Source organism: Coturnix japonica, chromosome 1 (genome assembly GCF_001577835.2).
Source record: "Coturnix japonica isolate 7356 chromosome 1, Coturnix japonica 2.1, whole genome shotgun sequence".
NCBI lineage: Eukaryota > Metazoa > Chordata > Aves > Galliformes > Phasianidae > Coturnix > Coturnix japonica.
In genome coordinates this window covers 36,276,590-36,297,662 of record NC_029516.1, presented here as the reverse complement: position 1 = coordinate 36,297,662, position 21,073 = coordinate 36,276,590, and the positions used below count along the sequence as shown (strand labels likewise).

Sequence of the window (21,073 nt, the reverse complement as noted above, 5' to 3'; positions counted from 1 at the left end):
TACAGAACCACAAAGTCTTCTGCAAAAGATTCCAATAATGTTGGACAGTACCAGTAGACATAATGCTTTACAGAAAAATAGAAGTTTTCTAGATTTCATTTTCATTTACTCTTAACATATTAAGGATCTCTAGAAAAAAACAGATTTAAAAGTAATAGGAGCTGTAAGCAAGTAAGAAGAATCACCTTAAGAAATAGAGTTTCTTACAATTTCCTTTTTTTTTCAAATAGGAAGCTGAGAAGGTGCTGTGAAGAGTTCAAGATACTGGATACAGGGTTTAGACTGGTGTGCTGGAATGCAATATACTTTGTAGGGAGGATCAAATTCAGCCACTGAAGTAGTCCTCAAAAATAGTGAGTAGGGTGGAACAACAGAATGAAGACTAACTGAATGAACTATGAAAGAGAGGAGCAGGTATTTTCCCCTACTAACTCGAATTTGAGCAAGTTAATCTTATTTTTCATGTTCAGACAGTGACTTTCATTTAGTATAGCAGTGGTTCTACATTAACTAAAGGGCAATTTCTTGAAAATATAATGGTATATACAGCTTCCCAAGTCTTGGTTTCCTTCCAAACTAACCAAGCTTCCAAAGGCAGTTTTCCATTACTCTTTTACAACATTCATGAAGCATTTATTTTTTTTTTCAGATGTAAATTTACATTAGAAAATGATTGTAGAGATAATTTTCAGCTTAACCTAATCTACAAATGATCCAATCTAAAGTTATTGTTTTATTTCCATATGCAGGTCCTATTTGATACACTTTTAGATCTTTTTAAAAAAACTCTAATTGAGTATAATGTATTTCAGATACTTATACAAAATACATTAAAACTTTAATACCCAGTTTACTTTCATTATGAAAAGTCCAGTATCAGACATCAACTGAAATATACCAAGATCAGGGAATGTTTTCTGAAATAAAAAAGGGAACGAGAAAATGAAATATGTCTAAAATTTCTCATGTCTCATTAAAAAAATCTTTTTTAAAACAGTGGGTAACTGCCATGCTCTGATTTAGGTTTGTTTGTGAAATTAATCTAGTCAATACAAGGCCATGATATCACTATACCCTTTCTCTTATAAATCACAGCAATTTACTCAGTAGAAATGACCTAGTCTTATTCTCTCATTCCCCTATAATCCAATCACTTCCTCTCACAAGCACTTTTCTCCTGCTTTTCACAATAATGCATTTTCTGTAACTAATAACCATCATTTCCTGATTATCATGCTTCTATCCTTGCAGAGGAATGTGAGTCTTATGGAGGTCAGGGTCATCTTTCCCATCCATCTGTGTCCTGATGCTAAGGCAGCAGTTAAGTGTGTTAGCTTGAAGATAAGTCTGGATAGCCCATCATTTAGGATAATCCTCAAAAATAAGAAGAAATCGTTCAGTCTCCTGAAAATCATGCTTGCCAGTTTGGCTAAGCCCAATTCTTTCTCTTTTTCCCTCCAAAATTTAAGTGTGACATTCAGTTATTTCATTTTACAATTACCCAGGTTATCTATATTTAAACAATTATATCTTAGGCCATACTTATTCTCCAATATTTCATTCAGAGAGAATTAAAGGACCATAGAAAACCAAGTTCTCTGAGGCAAAATCTGCTTGTATGCAACAAAAGACATATACAATAAAACCTTCTCACCATACATAAAATTTCCTTAAGTATATCACGCAATTGAATTGCAGGAATTGGGAAAGACAGTGCTGAAAAGAGAGGTATAACTTTATGCTCCATGCATCTTTTTCTTATCCTTCCTGGGACACTCTAACATCTGGGATTTTCCTTTATATCTCAGTACATTCTGGCATTAGGAGACCTGGCAGTTTACCAAAAAGCACTGCACTATGAGATCCAGAATCAGCCCAATGATTTCACTATCGTTCATTTTCCAGCTAATGCTGATCCTTCGGAGTGACCTTTCCTTGGAAGGAATGAATTTGGCCAGTCTTGTTCACTTTATAAATGCAAAGGTGAAGCTCAGGCTAAGTGCAGGTGTAAGGTAACAGATTTCCTCAACTGTGGAAAACATTTGTTGCCCCTTCCCTTACTGTGACACAGCACTGTGATCTTCTGTACTGATAACTACATAAATCTATGCTGAAAATATTTCATTTTTTGTCAAGGTAAATTTGGCTCACATTAAGCTATTACAGTGCTATCAAAATACTGTATGAGACAGTAGGACAATTCCTGTGAGAACAATCTGCAAGGCAGAAGTTTGAATAGTTTATCTGGTTTTGAGAAGTGGACCTTACTGCATAACCTGTAGCATTTTCCTCAGAGTAGAACTGCAACTTGTTTCAGTACAGAATATCTCCATGCAATTCCTTTGGCCTTAAGGTTAGCTTCATAATGAACAACTGTAATAAAAAAATATAAGAGACCCTGATGGATATTCAGAATTATTAGCTTTTGCTGCTGTAGTATTACAAGTGTAACATGGAACACTTGAAAATGTAAAGATTATCAAGGGCTTCTGTTATGTATTTTTTGTTGTTGATGATGAGGTTTTATCTCTTTATGTCCTTGAAATTAAGTCTAACAATTTTTGCTTAAATTCTGTAATTTTCTGAATATGAGCATAATAATATAGGCTTGAGAGAAACAACAACTTCAGAGTGGCTAACTTCTGCCCTCAGACCTGAACAGTCGACTCTCACTATTTTATGGGCTGAGTACTCAGGCTATTTTACTTAGCATCTAAGAACCCTTAAGCCCTAGAAGACCATGTATATTGGCTGGGTACCAGCAGGCTAATCCAGAGGGCGCTTGGCTCAGTCCACATTGGAGAGAGGAGGGGAAAATGCACCTGTTCAGTGGATGCACTCTGCAGGACCTCCTGGAGCACCCCCAAATTTCTTTTCTCTGCTACAGGAAGTAAACATTGCAAAACAGCAATCATTAATAGTCTGTATTTAACAGTATTTTTACAGACTGGTCTGTTGGATGTATCAGGTCAGGTAGCTGAAAACTTTGCTTTGCCAAGGCCTAAACACTGCTCAGGGAGGTTCTTGGTGCTCCTGAAGCTGTCAGCTGGTCATCCAGCTGTGACATGTCCTGTTTCTCATTTTCCTCTTCAGCTGATTGCTATTGCCCCCAGGATAAAGGACAGCATCCAGCCACAATATCTGGAATCCTGCCTGTGCTTTTTGATCCTGAGGCAGTGTGTTTTGCAGGCAGCTGATCGCTCTACATGTCATCTTAGATCACAGGAAATTTGTTGCTGCCCCGTACCCCCACTAAAGACATGGAGCATGGGAAGGTGTTGCGCAGTCCACTGAAGCTTTTCTGCTTTAACTTCTGTCTCCTCAGTAGGAGAGATAGGAAACTATTTCTTTCGTAAACCACACTAACACTGTCTGGAGAGGAAATCTTAAAGATGATACTTGACGTGATGATATGTGTTTTGGTTATCTGCCTCTCTGTTCAGTTTAAATATCTTATTTCCCTAAACTCAGCAACATTTTATCAAGGTATTTGCATATCCCAGCAGCTGAGATATATGCAATGTAAAGAAATATCCCAGAGCTCTGGTTGCTGGCTCACAAGTTGTACAACTTCTGCTAGCTATTTTCTGCTCTGCCTGGGGTCACAACTGTTTATTTGATTTTCCTTTCATTTAAAATATTGTATTAATTTACAAGCATAGCATCTGCACAAGAACTGGACAAAAAAAGTGCTCATGAGAATGACTCTGTAGCTGATTCCAGTACTTTTCAGTCCAGAGGACAGCTTCTGTGCTTTACATGAAAAAAATGAGTTGCGAAGTTTGCTATCACGATGCCTAAATATCTTTGCACTTTTGAGCTTAGAACTTTTTTTGTAGTTTCTCATCTGCAAATGAAGATTACTACATTTCCTTACCTTGCAGGAAAACTAACATATTTGTGGACAGATGGATTTATTACTGCACACAGTGCACAGGTACTATAAGACCAATACAAAAGCCTCCTGAATTCACATCATGTGTAAAAACATGAATGGAACAAAGTAAGTATGTGGACCACTGAATGATCCTTGTTACACAGCTATTTAAGTCCTTGGTCTATTAAGATTACTGTGAAATGGAGTGAAGGGGCTGTGATTTAGACAGGCTTCTCATGGTGATTCTCTTTTGCTCCACACAGACAAAAGGCCAGATTCCAAATGCGACTGACTTAAGCTGGCTGCAGACTGGTAGGAAAGGTTACATGTCCCCATATGAACTACATACATAATTTATGTTACATTCCTCTTTTCTCAGACATCGTATCTGTGACAGTTAAATGAAATCTTCAGCAGTCCTAACATATGTCATGATGGCCTTGTAGACAATACATGGCTACTCTGCTCTGCCACTTAGGGTAGATAATAGTATTGAAAAGAAATCATAATTCCTTTGAAAATACTGTTTACATTTTACTGGAAGGAATGCTCAGCAGAATTCTTGGAAAGTGCTCATATGAATGAACAGGCTTTTAGTCAAAGAATAAAAAGACTACTTTTCATTGACATGCCTTGCATATGAAGATGAACTGAACAGAACATATCAACCCAAATTAGATGAAACTCAGATGTACCAATTCTAGACAGAGTTGGGCTAAAGAATGAAATTTCTCTTGAGCAAATAAGACAGTTGAACAACCAAAGGACAGTAAAAACTAAAGTAATGTAACATACGCAAACCTACAAAATGATTTATATGATGATATTTTTACTTGAAGAATCTTAATTAATGCTTATTATATTCACTAGCAACACAGGTGTCAAGCAATATCATCTACTATATATTATTACTTATTTAGGTGACCAACCCTTTGTTATAGCAATATAACACATAACAGACATCCTTACTTACAGCCAGGAAGTGTTTGTGTAGAAATCCAAGGAGAAGAACTTCCATATCCAGCATTCGTACTGGCAGCAACTGCAAATCTGTACCATCTGTATTTTTTTAGTCCATACACCGTCTCTTCTATCTGGGCACTGACTGCTTTGTCATATAAATACTGATGAATCTCATCTTCAATACATTCCTTAGTTTCCCAGTTACTGCAGTGGATAGACTGTAGCTGTGTGGTAATCCTGTAGTTTTGAAAGTAGCCAGGAACCAATTTCGGTGACCTCCAATTCAAAGTCACACTTGTTGATTGCACGTTGGAAAAAACAATATCCCTGGGAGCACTGGGAACTACAAATAAAAACTCTTGTAATAGATTTTCAATTGAATGAAAAGTGATTGCAGCTATAAGCATTTTACCCGGTGTTTAAAAAATAATTTATTAAGCATGTCTGAACTACAAGATTCAGTTCCACAGGTTTAATAAGGAATAAATGTATTGGTTTAAATTACACCAAATATATATAGGTGGCATACATTTACTATAGTTTTGAAATACAGAAAAATACTTTTAGGTGTGGTATGCAAGGCAAGCTTTGAGAGGTGTGACATTGCTGTTGCTACATTTGGGGCTATGTCTCAACTCAGGGAGAGTGTATCAAGCAGTTATTTTCGGCCTATCCATAGCATCCCTTACTGCTGTTGCTGACTGAGATTCCTCACCTCTCATTTAGAAATATTTGTCTCCTTCTCTTGTCTCACCTTCTGAATGGTATCAATACACGCAGTGTGTTTCTGTATCTTTGCATAATACAGCTGTTTTACAAGCTGTTCAGCAAACAAATTAAGCAAACCCAAAAGGAGTAGCACATGAATAATATTGCCATACAAGTTAGAAAAAGAAACTTTTCACGAAGTTTCCTACTTTGTTACTTAAAAATGTATATATGCATGTATATACACACAGATTTATATCAGTGTACATACACGTGCACATACACACACATCTACCCATATCTATATTAAGCCAACAGCGTACTCTCAGCTCTTGCAGATTGGATGCAACATATGGTTTTGTGCTATATCAAATAGTCATACAGTAAGCTAATATTATCTCTAAGACCCTCTGTAAGATAATACTAATACTCTAGGGCAAAAAAAAAAAAAAAAAAAACAAAAAAACCACCAAAAAACTGTGCAGAGAAATCAGCTCAGAAATCATTCAGTGCACTTAGATTTAAAGAGTTTATTGGACTTTCTGAGGGAAGAAGTATTGCTGTTAAAATAAAACATGTGATGTATCCCAAACTGAAACTGAAGAAGCCCAAAGGCTTACATAAAGAATAAAAGGATTCCAGGCCAATGTTACTGCAGAAGAAAGAGGAAACCTTCAATATTTCTTTTTAGCCTTTTGGGTATGTCTGATCTCAGCATTCATCTGCCACAATTTGTGCAAAAAACATCATCATAACATAGCAAGCTGAAGGCTCTCCACTAAATGTGAATATTTAACAGGAAAGAGATGCAGATTCACAATCAAAACAAGCTCGAACAACAGAGAGGTTGAGAAATTCAAGTCCCTTCATATGAGCCCAAAGAAGATGAAGCCTGCAGGACAGAGGTCAGACACAGAAGTCACAGGGACTTCCTCTGTCACAGTATACAGTAGCCCCACATACTCCCAGGCTGATGCTCACTAACCAAAAACAGACCAAAAGCTAACTGAATTAAATAAATAAATAAATAGATAGATAAAATAATAATAAAATTATTTAGCAGAGCTAACTTCCATCACTTTATTGCAAAACACCAAAATCAATATTGATTTGCTGTTATTATTACAGTGAAAAAAGCCAAGTACCAGAAATAGTAAATTAAAGCAAATCAGGTTGAAACTGTCTTGCTTCATCAGTTTTAGAGAGGCAATACTCAATTTGTTAACTTTGGACAAAAAAAACCCACCCATTTTCACAATTGGGAAAATACAAGTAAAGAAATATTTTATCCATTAGCAGCTGGAAAAGAAAGGTGGAGGAAGTGATTATTGTGAAAATTCTGTATCCTTTAAAAATCCTGATTTTGATTAGGATGTAGGTTGTTGCGATCTGTTAAGGAACTGCAAAGAATATTAATCTTACGCACTCAATTATTTGAGATAAAATTGATAAAATCATTTAAGAAAAATAAAAGTTGTCACCAAATCTCACCCTGTACTGGAATTAAAATAAAGTCTTTCTAAGACTCAGTGCTGTACATTCCAGGAATTTAGAAGTTAAGAGTCAGCAGTTCCAAAAACATCAGATCAAAATTAAGGTAATTTAAGGAAATCCCATCCTCCTCTTCAATAAGAGGAGGATTACTTTTTTTTAAAATAAGGAATGTGACCTCACTATGCCAGGCACGTGACCAAGAGCTTCTGCTGTGATGGGAACACCCAACATTGGATGGCTTGGAATAAAAATTTAAACTTGGTCAATGAAGAGACTGAAACAATCAACCCTAATAACCCTTAGTTTACCATCACAGACATCCAACAGCTGAAAACTGATTATTGCTCTACACTCCCATTATATGATAGTCTGGATTAAATATCAGTAAACTATCCTGCATAAAGCTTAAAGCTTTCTGCATGAGCATAGGAAAAATGACACAATACATTTTCATGCTTCCTCATCACAAGATTTTAAGGAACGCAATCCTTAAAAAGCACCCTTTATCCACACATCTTACCATATTCAAGGTTCCTGACAGAAAAGCAGAACTACAAGAACCTGTCTGAATATAATAATGGAAAAATGTAGAAACAAGTTAATGTGGGCAGTAACCAGCTGATTGCTGAGTGCCAAAAGGAAGGCGGAAATATATGTTCATTCCAACTGCACAGCTGGTAGAGCTGCAGGTGGAACAACTGCAGGTTAAAGAGGCGATTGCTGGCAGAGGATTGCCCATGTTGTAGTCACATGGTGGGCTTTCCTATTCAAGAAGAGGACCCTAGTCCCCTAGTTTCAACTTGAGAGCTCACAGTTCTGTAGGAAAGACAGAAGAGATGCCTGACACTTTGAGAGAAATACAAATTGTTTAAGGAAAAATGCCAGTGGCTGTGATTTGTGGGCACTCGCACAAAACACCTCTATCTGAATAGAGCCTGCTCTTTGTACTGACAAACTCCCAGTGAGCAAGGAGAAGAACGCAGGGCAGAGAAACTGTTTATGAGACCGTGAGAAGAGACCTTTTTCCTCCTGCCTGCAGAGGGAGCCCATAAAAATTACTCTTTCAAGGCTTAAGATGGTCTGAAAATCCCAGTGAGTACATAAAAGCAACCATTTTGAAAGATAAACTGCACGTATAAAGGCAACAGACATTTGACAAAGACTTCTTTTGTACAAAAAGCATTCATTTCTGTTTTATGTCACTGTTTTTTCCCCCCCAGTTTTCTAAGACCTACATGTGCAAAATATTTCAAATCTACAAAAACAAATGGTCACTTGGTAGAAGACACAATTGTCTTTGTGCCAGTGCCTAGATCTTTAAAACAGAATAGGAGCCTTAAAATTACTCAGTTTAAAATTTAGTTAATCTTATGTCATTTCTTCTACATAAACATCAATTATAAACATAATCTGTCATTAGAATGAAAAACCACGATGTGACCCCAGAGTCCACTGCAGGGGCGCAATGCAGTAAGGAGCAGTGACACCCAGTGGCACTCCTGCACTTGATGACTGTGTTCAATGACACAATTTCAAGACAATTATGCTATTGGGTTACAGATACAAAGAGGATTACAATTACTCCAGCATGGAGAATCAGATTTCCATTCCTCAAGAATGACTAAAATTCCCCCAACTTTTTCTCTCCACAGATGGTACTGATTTGAACAAACCATTCCATGCTTCCTAGAGTAATCATGCAGCTTGTTTAAATTTTCCAAACATGACTCAACTATGATGAAGTGATCACTGTTCACACTAAAAGCAACTAAAGCCAAAAATTACATCTCTGTGAATTATTCTTTTAGGCTAAACTGGAACTATATCAAAGACTTATCTGTCTGCTCTTATATACTCCTGCTTAAATACAAGCTTACAAGGCACTTCATTACTCTTCCTGAATTCCAAAAGGATGTATTTTAAGAAAAAAAAATATAGAAAAAGAGTGTGCTCGGGGTGATCTAGGACACTGTCTAGGACTGAGCCCTGATCAGCTTATTGTAATTCTAGTACTAATCACATATTTAATTTTTTTTCACAAATCATGGGCAGTACCCCTTAAGTTCATCATTCTATACTCTGCAGTCTTTCCGTATTCAGCTATGCTGCATTTGCTGCAATTCATCTAGCTTTGGGAGTAACTAAAGTCTGAAAACTTTGATGCAATGTACTTCATAGTTTTCAATTTAATCTTTTTTACTTCAGCTTCTGAAAGCCAGCCAGGATGCTGGCAGAGTGGATAGCCATGAAATGCTGGTAAGTCAGTTTCTGGACTGGAGAAGTAATGAGGTATTTTCAAGTTCATCCACCATTGTTCCCATGATGGACAAACTCCAAGGAAAAGTGCCTGAAGCCAGATCCACATAGGATCTTAAGCTCCTAAAACCTATTTACGTGCCTGAACTCCTACTGAAGTTGACAGGAAGTTAAGCACCTAAATAGAAGTGACTTTCACAGATCTTGGCCCCAGTTCCCTATGCTCGTCTGGCTGCAATGCTAATCAGTTCTTCCAAAGCGGGTGGACCGCTCTGAGATTAACATTTTATTTGAGAAACCAAATGAAAGGAAATTCCTTGCAGAAAAGGCACCTGACTGTACAAAGACTCAGATCAAGTGGAAATGTGTTAGTGGAACTGGTTTAAAGCCACAGAAATATTTTGCAGGAAAAATCTTATTTGCAATCCAAAGATATCCAAGGGCAGCAAAGGACACAATTACAAAAAGATCTACTGAGAAAAGTTACAGCTTTCTGTAAAGACTTCTGTGGAAAAGTACGACTACAGCTGCACGGGCCAGGGAACAGAAGACAGTAATCTGATATGGCATAGTTCCTAACGAAGTTAATAAAAAAAAGTCTGCCTACAGAACAGCTGCTTGTAGCTGGAGTTTGGATTAAAAGAACAGCGGCAGCCTAGAAGTCTGTTGGGTGGTATTAAGAGCATCAAGAGGAGGAAAGTGAAGAACAAAGTAGAACAGATAGCAATGGGCACTCAACAAAATGATCTTCAGAAAATCGAGGTACTGGCAAAGAAAATGAATATTCTGTATTGATTATCTCCATTAATTTTTTAAAAGTTTTATTACCCAACGGAGTTTCCTGAGTTAAGCTGATATCCCTGGTGATACTAAATACTACTCTAGCATGGACTGGGACTCAATGTGATATAAGGTCTTGCTTGGTATGAACAAGAACATCATAAATAGGTCCCAGATGATTTCACTAACATAGAAGTGAAAAAAAAACCCAAAAACAACAAACCAAAAAAACAACCCAACCTGCAGAATGTTTTTCCCATAACTTGGGACTGATTCTATCAGATATGCTCTAAAGGAAACTGCACAGTTGAGAACATGTCTTAAAAATGCATCCTTGATTTAGGTCTCTGACATTAGAAAATTCAGTACCTAGCTGTAGGATATTAGGACTGAAAAATCAAATCCTTTGTATCCAAGGAGAAAAATACACCTTAAACAAAGCTTAGAAAAGTAATGACACCTGTCAGTATACCTTATTCTGAAATTAAGTCAAAAATGCTCAACCTACTGACAAACTGGACTACTGTCTACTTTTCAGTCAACAATATATTTGACCTGTAAATGCTTTTAATGCCAGCTTTTACCATCATTTCTTTTATGTTCAGAGTTGACCTATTCCTTATTAAAAACAAACAAAAAAATCATCCTACACTATACGATTCCTCTATTTTTATATACCTGTTTACAAAAATAACATCAATGCAATTTCATGGGTAGCCACCATCTAATCACTGCATTTGTCTAGTGAAGATTTACCATCAGTATCAAAGCCACCAACTTATATTTGGACATACCAACTAATTAGAAAATCTAAAAAAAGATCTAGACTACATTAAGAAAATAGAAGTCTGTGGGGAAAAAAAAAAAAAAAAAAAAAAAAAAAAAGCACTGAGAGTAGTCTTGGAAAAAAAAAAAAAAGCCTGAAAAATTCTTGGTCATGATATTCTTTCATTTAAAGGATCCTGCTAGTGCATTACAGTCGTATGTAGTTCTTTTCACAAGGCAATGAAGAAATGCACATTATTCCAACTTGCAGGACTGTAGTACATGAGATGCCATGTACTACAGAAAGGCATATGGTGGAGGAAACAGACCATTTTCTTGGAGGTGTGGAATGTTTTAAGCCCATTCTGTGTGTTTCACATGCCTAGATGAAACTGGCTATATTTTCCAGTAGGCAACTTCATTTTGGAAGTACAAAACCAGAAATCCTTAAAGGTTCACTTGTTCAGAGAATAAACTTGTTTTATGTCAAAGGAATAATGGATGATGATAATTTGCCAGCTCCACACTAGAAGACCTAAGAAACTTTTCTATTATTAATCCTTTCAGGCACTCCTTTTTTCATCCATAAAGCATACTTTTGTACACAGTTACAAGTTAGTATAGGCCAGAAAAAATAAAAAAAGATTAATCTAGAAAATGTTTCTTTGACAAATTCTTAGAAATATTTCTTTTAAATGGAAGTTATGAATGAATCTCTGTTTAGTAGAAAACAAATAGTAAATACCAATCACCACAGTAAAACATGGCCCTCAACTTCTTACAAGGCTTTGTATTCATTTATAATATTACATAGGACTAGTAATAAGGAGAGAAAAATTATACTGCATATCTTAATATTAAAATAAATAGATTTTCAGAGAACAGTAAATGCCCCAAATGGCTTTTTAATTCTCTTATGCTTATTCTTAACTGAATGACTCTTACAAAATCCCCAGACTTCTGAGCTAACCAAAGCTGCATAGCTTTAGCACGCCTTTCTGAGAACTATCCTACCAATTTATGGCTCTTTTTCCCTTCTAAAAACTCATTCAACCCTAATAAAATTTCATTTCAATGTGCGCATTTTCTTGAAAATAATCCAAGGACAGCTATTCAGTCATAAAATTCCAAATCATTTATGCATGTGTACTTGCTATATTATCTTTCATATACTGCATAATGTATTTAAACACCAAGTAACATTACCACTACAAAGTTGATAGTTTTTGTAACGCACTGCAGCCTGGCAGAAGTGGTTTACCATGACAATGGAGCAATATTAGACACAAAAATCTACTAATCTCCTCATAAATTTAATTTTCATGACTCATGTTTAATTTTACTCAGATATGAAAAAATGCACCTAAATGAAAAAAAAAAAAAAAGAAAAGAAAGAAAAGAAAAGAAAGAAAAAAAAAGAGGCAAATGAACTTGGTAAAAATGTAAAGGTCAAACATTATGCAGTAAGACACGGAGCCAATTCGATTTCACTTTATGTCAGAAATAAATGCATTGTCAGTGACTCAGTGCTGGCTACATATTCTGTGACTAATCTTAGACCACCATAAATAAGAAGCTGACAACAGCTATAAAACTGTTTCCATTCCCAACCATGAATCTCCAATTCCTAGTAGCCAGTCACCAGAAAACAATTCATGCAAACACACAGTTAAGGAAATGTCCTAATAATATCTAGTTTGCTGTAAATATGACTAAGCAACAACCTGCAAGTCAAATACTAAGACAGCAAGAAAGAGTCTATGCAATGTATATATATAAAAAAATAAATAAATAAATAAGTATACTGTAGTATAATCCTTCACTCATGCAAACCCCTTGTTATAAGATATGTAAGCCATGTGTTGTTAGAAAATAGGCTTATTTTTCTCCTACAAGTAGAAACCTATAAAACATAGACAACAGGCTAGTAGCCTGTCTTTCAAGCCAAGGGCTAGTATTACGTGCACAGATTCTCCAAGATTTCCTAAAAAACTAGCAACCAACCCAAAATTCCTTAAAAATCCCAGCAGCTAACTTTTCCAGGTGGCAGGCTTCCTTGAGTTTACCCGCAACATTCCTCCACCTTCAAGGAAGCAGGTGACTCAGAAAGATTCCTGTTACTAGAGGGTAACACGCCTCACATTAATCTGTCTTCAAAAGTTTCTGGTTTTGGACAAGCCCAGTTTTAATCAGGCATCAGCTTGCCAGTCTGGACACCCATTCTCAATTTCAGTCTTACTGGAGCTCTGAGTCAGGACTGGCTTTTCATCAGTTCTGATTTAAAAGAAAGTATACATTAGGTAAATGCTTGCCTGCATCCACGTTCAACACAGCAGTTAAGATCACTGCATATTTTTCCAGCCAATGCTGTAAGATTTGATCATGCTTATGTCTAATGTTAAAATAACACTTTCTTCAAAAGCAGATTTTGAATCTTGTTGATGGACAAAAGACCCTGAGAAAACAAGAGGGTGCATTACCAAGGTAAAACTTAAAAATCACCAAAAAGCTAGAAAGGAAGGACCTGTTCTAAAACCATAAAAAGAAGCCCTCTATTTTTATTATCCACTAGCAGAATCCAATCTTAAAAGGGCAGGCATTCATCTGCCTGTAGCATTTCAGGCCTGCTTGTTTCATAATCACCATTTAAATTAAAGTAAATAATTTAGTAATTACTTACCTTCTTCTGGAAGTGTACTGGCATTGCATATCTGTTCTTCACCATCACCAGCAGATGTTGCAGCTTTTATTTTAAACTGGTAAGAAATATTTGAAAGCAGATTTTGGAAAGTATGAAGTGTAATATTAGGTGAAAAAATTGTAGAACTTCCTTCAACTGATACAATGTAATAGGTAATCACACCATTGGATGAAGCAGGAGGCTCCCACTGCACGAAGATCGATTCCCAACTTGTCGCAATACAATGAACATTCTGGACAATATCTGGTGCTTAAAAGATACACATGTCCCAAAGATTAACATTTTCACATAATTAAAACCATAATGACAGAGAAATATAGTTGGAGAAGCAGTGACATAATATTCAGAGAGAAGATGAAATATTCCAGTCACATATAAATAGATACCACAACCAAAACAGGTTGAGAGAACAAAAAGAATCTCTCTGTGGGTACCTGACAAACTAGGCTACCTATCTGGCTTTTTCCTAGTTGCATGCCACAGTTTTAACTTCTCATATATATCCCCATTTTAGTAATTGAGGTGTAGTAGAAGTGTAAAAATCATATACTCTACAACAGCATCAACAGCAGAAAATTCTTATTTGTCTCTCAGCTTTGTATGTTCATGTTGTTGTTGTTCTTTTGGTTTGTTTTGTCTTAAGGCACTGTATCATATCTCTCCTTTCAACCGAGCCATGATTTGCACAGAAGTCACTGAACAGGTTTCAGAACTGTCCTGCTAATGCTATTGACTAATTGTTCCTCACGTTCTTGATGGTCCCAACCAGAGAAAATTGTAAACATTCATAAAAATTGAATAAAAGGTAGCACATACTATACTGAAAGTTTATCTGAAAATAAGGCATTTAGATGTGAACAATTTGTAAAATAGAACAAAGAATTAAAGTATCTTGGAAAAGGCTAAATTTCTGGCTGTACATGCTAAGGGAAAGTGAATACATAATAAGCATACTTCCTCTGCTGAAATGTGTCCAGGAACTGTTACTGAGGAACCAGAAATAGAGGGGAGCATGTTACTTATCACTGCATAAAGGTCGATTAATTTCTTAAAAGTGATTAATTTTCTTTTCAGAGGTTAAAGAACACATTTTTTATTTAAAAAAAAAAAAAAGGCAAAAAAAAAAAAAGCAATATAAGCAAAATCTGAAGAAAGATTACTGGCACATTCAGTAGAGACTGGAGAATGTACCATTAGATGAACTCTACACTAAGAGCTGATCAAAGAATTGCCCAGAACCCGGGATGGTGGGAAAGAAAACAATCCTACAACTACTTGATCATGAAAAATAAAAAACAGAAAAAACCTCCAGCATTTCTGGAGAAAATAGTGGGGGAATGAATTGTTGAATGACTCAGCTGAAGGGTGACTTTGGCTTTTTGGCAGGACAGTTTCTAGCTGCAGGGTTCCAACATCCAACCTGATCCAGTTCATTGATGGTCCAGATTTCTTTTTGTGTTCTCATCACTGGATACAGTAAACCACATAATTTTTTCCAGAACTGCTGTCATATCAGCTCTAGAAAGAATATTTTACTGGAACTATAATCTTGAAAAATTGCAGTCAATATATGGAATGTTTTGTTACTTCCTCTGCTTACTTTGCTCTCTATATAAGGGAACCTGGGATTCTAGTGCCATAGACATCCCTCGTAGAGCAGAACAGACTGGGAATTGCAACAAAGAGTTGCAATTTTGCCCAAAAGTCAGCATCACACATATTTACAGAGCTCCAGGTCTCACTTTAGCAGATGCTGAATATTCTCTTCCACATTATATAATTTTTCATTTTGAAACAACCTGCAACTTCAAGATGCGTAGAAGGCACATGACAAAACTATCCATAATTAATGAATTAAATCAGTTATATTGCACTGACATCCCACGAATGTCTAGAAGAATAAGATCTAAAAAAATATGATATTTAATTTAAAACTGGTTTTCTTTCCTAAAATTAATGATAAAAAATGTTAAAAACAAAACAAAACATTTTCTTAAAAGAGGATCCAGCTCATTTGCCAATCTTTTGTCCAGTTAGTTTTGATACTGTTAAAAATTCAGTAATTTTCTCAAGGATCTGAATTATTGTTTTTAACTGCAAAGTCTGATATCTATCTGATTTTCTTCCCTTTATCTGTGATGCTATTAAAAGATTTATAGTAGTCATGTAAGCTTCTTGTTTCAATGAGAACATTTCTAATTCTACACTTCCATCAGCAGACTTCAAACCCAGTCTATCCAGTACAACAGAAATGTGAATTGGTGTTAAAGAAGCAGGAAATAATGAGACAACGTCTTGTTACACTTTCTATGGAGAGAAGGGGAAATCTGCTGAAAATCTACATAAACAAAATGGTAGCTTACAAAAAGCCATGTCTAACCTGATTCCATTGTTGTAAACTGGACAGCATTACTGAACTGATTGCCGTTTCCAAGTTTTGTAAATGCAGAAACAGTGATAAAATAAGTGCTGAATGGTTTTAATCCATCGAGCTTTACCTCATTGTTTGAACCTGAAATATTCTTAAAAAAGGAAAAATTATTAGTACACACTTAATCTTTGTGAATATTGTGGCCTCACCTCGAACCCATTGAAATGAAGAGAAAATTTAGTGCTTTAGCCTTTCCTTTGCTCTCAGTAGCTTTCAGTCAGACAAAGTAGTTCCTGAGCTCAACTAAAAGGAATGCAGGGTCAAATTCTTCCTTTCCTTTCTCTCCCTCCTTCACTGTGGCTTGTAAGAAAGATATGCCAAAGGATGGTATCATAATTACCATAGCACTTTTAGAACAGATTAACTCCACATATGCCTTTCTTTCCCCCCAAATCTGAGAACTCTTGCTACGTCTACACCACCTTCTCTCTATCAAATTCTCTATCAGCAATCTACTTCCTGACTACACATCTTCAGTGAAAGAGGTCATGCGTCATAGCTTCACATTTCCCTTAATTTACCTGAGTCACACACAGAGTTTGAGGAAGAGCTAAAAACACAGTACAGTTGCTGGTAGCAGTTCTTTAGAGTCACAGAATGGTTAGGAATGGAAGAGATCTTTGAAAGCAATCGACTCCAACCCATGGGAAACTCAGAGCAGTCAATTCTGTCATTCTCTAACATTAAACTTAAAGGGGAATATGAACTAAAGATTAATAAAGCTTGTAATTAATGAAATTAATTGGGGGTTGGACTTAGTGATCTCTGGAGGTCCCTTCCAACCCCTACGATTCTGTGATTCTATGAAATATTAGATGCTGGAAGCAAATTAAGATGTAACTACATTTTTCTATCAAATTTTAAAATCTGAGTTACATGCATGGTGGGAGGGTAGGGAAACTATACATTCTTGTTAGAATGTTAGAGAAGTTTCCTAACTGTAGGAGCATAAGAGACCATAAAAGTATTTGTCATAAATTGTGTTTGTAAAAGATTGGAAAAGAACACAAATATTACAAACATACCTGAAAAAATATTTTTTCAGTGTCGTTTTGATAAATCTTTAGATTATACCTTGTAATAACGCCATTTGGCTGAGGACTCGGATCCCATTTTAGCCACACAGAATCTGCAGTGTAGTTGGTAATGGTCAAATTCTGCGGTGGAGCTAATGGCACTGCAAAAGAGAAATACTCTTTAAATCCAAATTTCAAATATTCCAGGCAAACCCAAACACTTCAGAGAAGCAGCAGAACATATGAATGTTTGTTACCATTTGAACTCAGCGGATTGGCTCTTCATTACTATTTATTTACTTTTATTTCTTTTTTGCCTGAAACAAATTCCATTAACCGGGAATATGCTTAGTCAGCAAGGGATCTTCTCAGATATATAAAAAAAAACTATTTATCACTTAAATGAGACCACTGTAAGAACTGAGACATTTAACAAAAGTCATAGTATTTATTCTTGGAATAAAATATATTTCTCTTCCTATAGCTTACACATATATCTCTAAGATAGCCTCATTTACCACAAAGGTGAGAAGAGGTCCCATGTAAAGGAGGTCTGAGTGTGTCAGAAATATTTTCATGTTTTATAATTTTTCAGTTATGTACAAAGGAGAGATGAAGTTGCTTTCTTCAAATTCCTTGTTACTTGGCCAACTGTAATACATTCTGGAAGCAAAAGATGTTTCTCTGTGAAGTTGCTTTTGTAATCCTATGCAGAGTATGACCTCCTCTGGCACACTGTGGTGGGAGGAGGAGAACTCAGAAAAGATTTCTCCTGTACTGTTACCTTCTTCTGAGATCTCTTCACACAAAGCATTGGTAAATTAATCTTTCATCTCAACTCTTTCAATGTGTAATGTCAGATTTAAGTCAGACACAATAACATACAACCAAAACTTCAAGGTTGGTTACAATCGCATTTGCTTACCTGACTCATCCGTATAGAAATGAAGCACAGAAGATGGACCAGATCCTTTTATAGTTCTTGCAGCTGTGTAAATACTATATAAGGTGGATGGTACAAGGTCTTCCAAGATGATAAAATTATTGGTGGTAGAGAATGAAATATTCTTCTCTGACCCAAACAAATTTAAATCATAACTTATTATAATACCACTTGGCTTATCAGGAGGATCCCATGAAAGCATCACTGAGGTAGTTGAGAGATTTAAAAATGTTTTGATTACAGGTGCTGATTCTGGGACTAGAAAAAGAAATAAGAAAGAGAATAAAAAAGGATAACCTCAGAAGAAAAAAAAAATGAGTTATAATGAAAAGTCTTTTTTAGCTAGATTAGCCAGTTTAGTTTTGGTTAAAGTTTTGTTCTGAGTAGAATACAAGTTCACAGACTCAGCAGAGAAATATGTAGCAATTGATTGTCATTTTGGAAAAAAAAATAAAAAATAAAAAATAATTTTAAATAAAATGAGAAAGATAAACTTTGTTTTTCTTTACAAAAACTATTTATTTTCCAAATTTCTTTAGGAATGAATAAAAACTGGTCTCAAACTTACCATCTTCATCAGTTCTTATATGCAGACTTAGAGCATGAAGTTCAGAAGATCCTTTATCAGTAGCTGGTGTGATTTTCAGAACATAATCAGTGTATTTCTCCAGATTGTCAAAAATGATGCTTGTATTGTAAGTAAGAAAAGACAATATCTTATTGGTTCCCAGCTGTAATAAACTTAGTGAAACATGAAAGAACACTAAACCATTTGGCTGGGATGGTGGAAGCCAGCTTACATTTACAGAAGATGAGGAAATGTTTTGATAGACCAGATTTTCAACAGGACCATCTGGGACTGGGATAGAAAAAACAAAAAATAAGTATGTAGATTACAGCAATAAACAACCCAAAACCAAAATAAACACATGCTGAAAGTGTGGTTATTTTTTAATTTTTTTTTTTTTTTTTGTAAAACACTAAATATTTTGTAAAACCTCTTAAAATTATTTATATTTTACTATCAAAAGCAAAATATTTTCATAGCATATATGTTGTAGCCATCTCTGTTACATTTGACCAATTCAAGAGCCTTAGTGATGGTTTAAAATAATTTCATTATTGATGTATCCAAAAAAGGAGCTTCTAAACTACATTTACTATATTACAAAGGAAAGATTCAAATCAAAATGTCTTCTGCACAAAGGAAAAATTAAAAATATGATTTGCTGGATTGTTTTCATTCTATCTTTTCCATCTTTAAGGTAAAATCATTTTTAATGAGTGAATATTGAATAAACAGGAGCACTGATATACACTGTAACATTAAAAAGTTATTCACTTACTATCCTGATCTGTATACACATCTATTATTTCACTGGTTTTGTTTCCATCTCCAAGAGCTGTACTTGCAGTTAACCATAGAGTATAATGGCTGTATTTGGCCAAATCATCCAAAACTGCAGATGCGGACGTATTGACATTGCTGTCGTTATCATGATTTGTGAAATTCTGAAGGAAAAATAGATGTGTTATCACTGAAAATTAATGTTTATTTATTCGTTGATTTTTCTATCCAGCTTTCCATTTAGCGATCATCACTGAGCGACATGATTCACCATACTATTCAAAAGACATAAATCTATACTTAGACTACAAATAAATTCCATTTTTTATGGAAATGCACAAGTTATTAATTTATGTCAAGCACTACTCCTGGTAAGCACCACAGGATACCAAATCAACTCTTCCTGTTCTTTGTAGTAATTGAATATCAATCCACTTTTATAATTATTTTTTGTAATCACATTAAATCTGTAATATTGCAGTGAAATTATTCATATTGCAACAGGTAAAAAACAGAAACAAACAAACAAACAAAAAAAAACGACCTGATAATTGTTCAGAGATTAAATGAGCACATGTGATTGTCTTGTCCGATCTGTATAAAGTAAACCAAAGCACTTCCATCCCTTTATTCCTATTGTAAACAGATCTTACAGAAAACTGTCTTTTTAATTTCGAACTACAAGTTTCCTGGAGCAGAGATCTCACTGTAACACCTGATAAATGGCTTCTTTGTTTAGTTATGCTTATCATTTGTAACAATTCATTATTTCCAGTGCAAACAACCATATCCAGTGGATTGTGTTGAACTGAAGGGACCAACAGAATTCTTTTCCCTGTGCATTTATTTGCTATCAAAACACAACTGCATGAAGACCAAATCCTACTTTCTTTCTAACTACATACAAAATTTCACCAAAGCTATGACTGTTGCAATAGGTTACTGCTTCAGATCAGAGACTATTAGGAGGCTGTTTTGGAATGAACTATTTTGGAAAGTGGAAAGAAAAAAAATAGTTCAGATTATTTGTATGGTCAACTGTACCATATAACAAAAACTGTCACATCTTATTGTTTTAAAGAAACCTCAATCAGAGAACCCACAATAGTTTGGCTTAGCACTTGAAAACTGTAGTATGGTCATGCACCCAATAAGGATACTCAGATCCTATGCAGGGTAGAAAGTCAAAGTTTTGCTCCAGCTTTGAAGTATCAGTATAATTCCTCTCAAGCAGACACACTGCCCCTTGAGCAGATGGCGTCAGCAGCAAAGATGACTATAATGTTTGCATATTCCAAAATACTGTGCATAAAGAAAGGCATACTAAAACCATGTAATAAGATTAGGGTATATTTCTCTTGAGGAAAGTTCCTAATGAAGAAGTCACTGTGATATACTCTACTAATAGCTGAGTCAATACTGTAAAAACAGATTGTTTGGTACACATAATCTTTATCTGACTGCAAATTCAATTGATTTTTATATAATATAACATGACCTATTGTTGTTACAGGCAAATTTATGTTATTTCTGTGGAGAACAAAACAAAACAAAACAAAACCTAAACAGGCAATACTTATTGATTTCCCTGAGATATTAACACCTCTGTCTGAAGACCTAGTTTTGCCAACAGATACTACAGTAAGTAAGCAGTTCAGTCAGTATTGAAAATGTAAGTTTTTGTTATGATTACAAAACAGAAGCTGAACAAACTGACAGTACAGATTTCTATATCAACTCCAATTGGCAGACTTAAAGCACATGGACAGGATTGTATGAAAGATCAGGTTA

The 21,073-nt window shown here is 35.4% G+C and overlaps 1 protein-coding gene across 1 annotated transcript in view; it reads right to left on the bottom strand.

Moving 5' to 3' along the window:
- PTPRQ (protein tyrosine phosphatase receptor type Q) overlaps positions 1–21,073 on the bottom strand; it is a 100,172-nt gene that overhangs the window by 36,981 nt on the left and 42,118 nt on the right. The window contains exons 20-26 of the mRNA XM_032443733.1: positions 19,281–19,446; positions 18,503–18,793; positions 17,917–18,192; positions 17,001–17,152; positions 15,925–16,066; positions 13,524–13,793; positions 4,851–5,183 (exon numbers count right to left, since the gene is read on the bottom strand). Coding sequence (XP_032299624.1) covers positions 4,851–5,183; positions 13,524–13,793; positions 15,925–16,066; positions 17,001–17,152; positions 17,917–18,192; positions 18,503–18,793; positions 19,281–19,446 — 1,630 coding nt within the window. The remainder of the gene's footprint in view (positions 1–4,850; positions 5,184–13,523; positions 13,794–15,924; positions 16,067–17,000; positions 17,153–17,916; positions 18,193–18,502; positions 18,794–19,280; positions 19,447–21,073) is intronic.